At 43.4% G+C, this 5472-nt stretch overlaps 1 protein-coding gene across 1 annotated transcript; it reads right to left on the bottom strand.

The window, feature by feature from the left end:
* Nucleotides 1-2802: 2802 nt before the first annotated feature.
* Nucleotides 2803-4714, bottom strand: LOC146425284 (uncharacterized). Its single transcript, XM_085041418.1, has 2 exons — nucleotides 4622-4714; nucleotides 2803-4302 (listed from the first exon to the last, which is right to left on the bottom strand). Exons 1-2 carry the CDS (start codon nucleotides 4712-4714, stop codon nucleotides 2875-2877), a joined length of 1521 nt encoding a protein of 506 aa, XP_084897544.1. The 3' UTR covers nucleotides 2803-2874.
* Nucleotides 4715-5472: the final 758 nt, after the last annotated feature.

Below are 5472 nucleotides of genomic sequence, written 5' to 3'. Positions count from 1 at the left end.
TTATCCCTTCTTACATACATCTGCTGTATCTTTCTAACCAGATCATTCAGGGGCTTATTCTGACCTTCTTCTAGCCCCCACCCCCACTACTGCCTGGGGGTACTTGTTCTCCCACATTAAAAAATCATTCCAGTGACCCAAACAAAACTCTTAACAGACAATCCTAGTCCTTCCATATACAATTTGCATTTTCCAGATATTCCTTCTGCAGTGTCCAAACGCAGCCCCCCTCTGGCACTCCCCGGGGGCACGGCCAGCAGCACCACAGGTGACCGGGGTGCCCTGCAGCCTCACAGAGGCCGGGAGGTGGCACACCAGAGGGTGGCAGGGTCAGGGACTGCCTGGTGCTGAGCCCACAGCTGTCCCACAGCTCCAGCTTGGCTCTGCAACTCTCCATAGGCCCCTAACCCATGCTCCCAGCCCCGCACCTCCTTTTCTGTGGGATCATACATCAGACACCTCTTTCTACTACAACCTTTTACACAGCCATATTTCAGAGATTTACTTCTGTTATCCTTCTTTAAAGCCAGTATCATACACTGTTTTGGCTCTCTTGGTAACAAACCACATTTCTTCAGCTACACACACACACACACAAGTCTCAAAGAGATACCTATTAACACACACAGAGAAACAGCATACACCCCAAAATTCAACACACATTCAAAACATGTTTTAACACTCAACTAGTTACTTTTTTTTTTTTCCCTGTGGACATCCCTGCATGAAAATATAAATTAGCACAGATAATTCATACGCGCACACACATGCACACACAAACAAACATCACAGCAGCTACAAGATCCACTGCAGGTATCAGACCTGCTTTTCCCAAAGGCACTAGGGGACCAACTCACCCCCTCACCACAAAATCCACTGCAGTTCCCCTTGTTGCCTCACTTGGGCATGGATTGTCGAGACCCCTTCTCTACTTTCCCTTACTGCCCTCCTTGAGCGTCCATGTCCTTACATTTTTGGGATCGTCATCCCTTGTGCTGGGGCCCCTTCACAGCTTTACCTTTGCAACCCTTCATGGGTGCCCTGTTTTACCTATGCCACCCTCCATGGGTGCCTTCCCAGGTTTACTCTCCAAGGATCCCACTGTACTCACTGGTGAGATTTTCTAGTGGTCCTTCCCTGTGGACTCTTCACGGACCTTCTTGGTCTGCCGCTCGTCTGTCTCCTGGACAGTCTTGGGTACCCAATCAATCGCCTGGTGCCAGCAGCCACCAAGGTGAGCTGATTACTGAAACTTGGTGAGGGGCGCCTTCAGCTCCGCTTGCTGCCCACTGCCCCCGGACGGTGGAAGGATCCTGGACGAGTCCCCATTTTGTCATGAAAATGAATCCACAAACGCCGGAGGTTTATGTCCAAAAAGGAGACAGAGGAGTCCTGTAACTTTATTCATGAATAAAAGGAGAGGTCATGGGCATTTCCCATGGGGTCTCTCTCAAATTGCTAGAGGACGCAGCTTCTTTTATCCTAATTCCCAGCTGCATTTCCCTCTCTCATTCCCTAAAGAGAAACGACGAGAGGGAACTCACGGCAGTCTCAATATGAGATATAAAGTAAGCTCCATTTTATTTCACCAAACGAGAAACTTATATACTGTTACAGAAGTTACTATTCATAGCTATACACACACCTGCAGTCTGTTCTCACACATTCAGGGATCCTCCTGTTAACTCCCTTATTCTTTTCTCATAACACTTCTGACTCCCTAATCTTTCTCCTGACATTCTTCCCACAGCTCAGAAACACAGCTGTGGTTCTCAGGCGTCAGCTCTTCAAAACAACTTTCACTGAGGCCTGGCTATGCTGAGGCTCCGTTCAGGCCTGTTTTAGTTAGCATAAGTTTTGCTGGAAAACTGCGTTTTCCAACAGTTCCCCTGTTTCGCTTGTGAGAACAGACGTTGTCTGTTATCAGATTAATTTGCTTTGCTATAAGTAATTTTTATTATTAGAATTGTTATAAGTTTACTTAAGGAAATTTCACTAGTTATTTAGATATGTTGCCATGGTCTAGGAACTGTCATTGCTGAAAACATTCACTTCACAGGTAAAGCTTGGAGAACCTTTTCCGGACAAGGACCCCAAGTTAACCTGGAAGAAGGTTTAGCTTTTATAAACTCTTGGGACTCATGGCATGTTTCCCAATTAATTAGGACCAAAGCTTGGCCAGAGCTTAGGTGCTAAGCAAAAGGGATTTCTTAGAACATCAAACTTTGATTAATATTAATAAGAAGAGTGTTTTATCATGTTACTGTTTTTGTAGTTAACTATATAAAATGAGATGAAATATTTGAAAATAGTAGATATTATTATTTGACTTTAACTAAGAAAGATAAAACTGCAAAGCTTTTTGTGCAATAATATAAACTAACAAATTTACAACTTAAAATTAATATCACCGAAAATGAATAAAACTTAATCTTATTAAATCTTATTTTAAACTAACAAATAGGACTTCACTATAATGGAGGTTAACATTGATATCACTTTAACAACTTAACTCTAACAAAATTTAAAACTTAACAGAATTTAACATTTACATCACTTAATATTATTTAACAGAATTGTAACTCTAATAGAACTTAATAGAATTTAAATTCACTATTACTTAACTTTAACAGAATCTATATTTAACTAAAGGCACTTAACAGGTAGTTTAGACTGTTCAGTATAACTTTACAACTTACATTTTTTTTTCACACTCTATTCCCACATCTACAAGGTGTTTTCCTTCATTCTCTGTTAATCACAAGTTTCCTCCCGTACATTCTTCACACAGCTGCATTTTTGATATTTTCTCACGAAGCGTTCCCAAGGGAAGCGAGCTGCTGCGGCCTGTACATGGTCTAAGTGCTACTTAGCCTAACAGTGATCTTGCTCGCACAATCCTTCTAATAAGTCATGTCCGTGATCTTTAAGCCATTGTGTAACAATTCCCCCTTTTCTCTTTTGGGCGAGCAAGATTCCGTCAGTTGTTTGATTAATTTGCTTAACAACACACTTATAAGTAATTTTCACTACAATAACTATTAATATAAGAATCACTAACCAACGTAGACCTTCTTTAAGCAAGGGTATCAACCATGGTGACAGACCTCCAAACAGGGATGACAACCATTTGTCTAAAGGATTGACATCAACTGTAATTGTGGAGGTGTGCTTTTTCAACCACTCTAATTGCTTATGGATGGAATTGCTATGATCTGACAAATTAAAGCAGCACATCCCCTCGAAGTCTTTACAACCATGGCCTTGAGCTAATAATAAGAAATCAATAGCAGCTCGATTTTGAAGCACGGCATGTCGCAAACTCTTTTGGTCAAGCAGCAATTGGGAAAGGATATTAGTAGTAACATTTGCTTGTTTAACTGTCCAACATGCAAGTTTTTCAATTTGCCTGAGGGCTCTTGCAGCAGCTATTCCGGGGGTAAACAGGGATGTGAACACTTTAGCTGTTACTGACCATAATTCAACATCATCTTTGCACCGTGAATTTAGTTGGTGAGACAGAGAGCGCTGTTGGCGTTTTGGCTCAGCGACTACGCTAAGCCACATGCGATGGTTGGGTGCTAAAAGAGTTAGTTCTCCTAAATAACATGGCCCTCCAAAGATGTTATGAGGGACTCCTTGCCATGCTCTATCTCCACATATTAAGAATACAGATGGGGGTAACGCTTTTGGCGTTCCGTTGTTCCAAATCGTAATTGGTGATTTCTTTATTTCAGCTCCCAAAGCACCCAAACTTTGATTAGCAGTGTTGTTACTTCCGCAATAGCCGCCTTTACCAGTGTATGAAAAATCTGCTATATTTATTGGGCTGACATTTGTCCAGCCTTTGTTAGAATAACTTAGGGTTGGGTTTTGTTGTCTATTTCCAAACCAAATGCATGTTTGGGTCCAATTGCTGGAGGTGTTACCAATTTTCATGGACCCCAAGAGATGCAACTCCTCTGGGTCCCAAGGCAAGGTAGTATTTAACTGGTTGATTAGGTTTGCAGCACACCAAGAGGTGCTTTTCGCTATAGAACATTTAAGATAGGTGCTATAATTGCTAAACGCCTCAAAACTGAACAAAGGCACACCGACTAAACATGTTTTAAATGGTGCAGTAGCTGATTGCAAACTGAGGCAAAATTCTGGGTTATGCGTTGCATTGGCCCAAGTCACCCACAGGTTCTGTCTTTCTTCAACCTTCGTTATGAGGGTCGTGGCTGAGCCCGATATTAGAGCCTTGATCGCTAGCAGCACGAGGAACAGCTTTGGTCCACTTCGCAGGGACCCACTGTGTACCTGTGGATGTAAGCACACACATGTAACCGCGCCCTATATATTTCACTTCTGCCGGGCCTCGCCACAGGCCTGAGCACGGGTCACGATACATGACCATCATGGGTTCCTTATGCTCTGAAGCGGGAGCTCGGCCATGCACTTGTGCAGGAGGAGAATCCTGGTCTGAAAAAATACACAAATAGTTTAACACAAACAATGTTTTAGCTAGCTTTTCACTAACATCACGAACATCATTGAATTTGTCTAAGTATCGTTTTAGAGTCTGTTTTGCTCGCTCAACAATGGCTTGTCCCGTTGGTGAATGGGGAATGCCTGTTACATGCTTGACCCCCCACTGTTGACAGAATTGTCGCATTTTTTCGCCGATATATGCGGGCCCATTGTCGGTCTTGATCTGCTGCGGCACTCCCATAACTGCGAAACAGCTTGTCAAATGCCGTATGACGTGGGTGGCCTTTTCTCCTGCTTGAGCCGTGGCCCACAGAAATCTGCTGTATGTGTCAATTGTAACATGCACATACTTTAATCGGCCAAACTGTGGGACATGGGTAACATCCATCTGCCAAAGTTCACAAGGGCCTAAACCTCGTGGATTTACTCCAATTCCTAGGCCTGGCCCATGATGGCTACAACTAGGGCAAGCTCTGACAATGCCTCTTGCTTCTTCCATAGTAATCTTAAATTGGTGGAAGAGTCCCTTGGCATTTTGATGAAAAGTGTTGTGAGCTTCTCTGGCCTTAACAAATTCGCTCAGTGGCACCATTACTGAAACTAAACGATCCGCTCTCTCATTGCCTTCCCCAAGGCCTTTTGACCATTTGTGGCTTCGTATGTGAATGACAGCATAGGCGCATTCTCGCTGATAAATTGCAGCCTGCAGCTGTCTCAATAGTTCGAACAGTCGTTTATTTTGGCAATCTTTGAGCCGGGCATCTTCGATACGCTGTACTATGCCAGTGACATACATGGAGTCAGAGATTACATTTAACTCCGTAGAGTGCCAGTTCACAAAGGCCCAAACGACTGCTGCCAGTTCCAGGGTTTGCAGTGAGTCTTCTTCTTTCGCGGCTAATATGTGATGATGCCATTTGCCGTCTTGCATCCAAGTTGCTGCTGCGCATCGAGATTTCCGTCCTGCATCTGTAAAAACTGTCACTGCGTTTTGCAATG

The sequence above is a fragment of the Lichenostomus cassidix genome, chromosome W, assembly GCF_008360975.1.
Source record: "Lichenostomus cassidix isolate B80296 chromosome W, HeHo_3.0, whole genome shotgun sequence".
Taxonomy (NCBI): Eukaryota; Metazoa; Chordata; class Aves; order Passeriformes; family Meliphagidae; genus Lichenostomus; species Lichenostomus cassidix.
The sequence above is the reverse complement of the archived record's forward strand: the minus strand, read 5'-3'. Positions and strand labels throughout refer to the sequence as shown.

Excerpts from the sequence above, each read along its gene's own strand:
- LOC146425284 (XM_085041418.1), bottom strand. The coding sequence starts at position 4,714 with ATGGGAGTGCCGCAGCAGATCAAGACCGACAATGGGCCCGCATATATC. Across the intron at positions 4,303-4,621 it reads AACAGTGGGGGGTCAAGCAT|GTACACAGTGGGTCCCTGCG; the intron begins GTAACAGGCATT and ends TTACATCCACAG.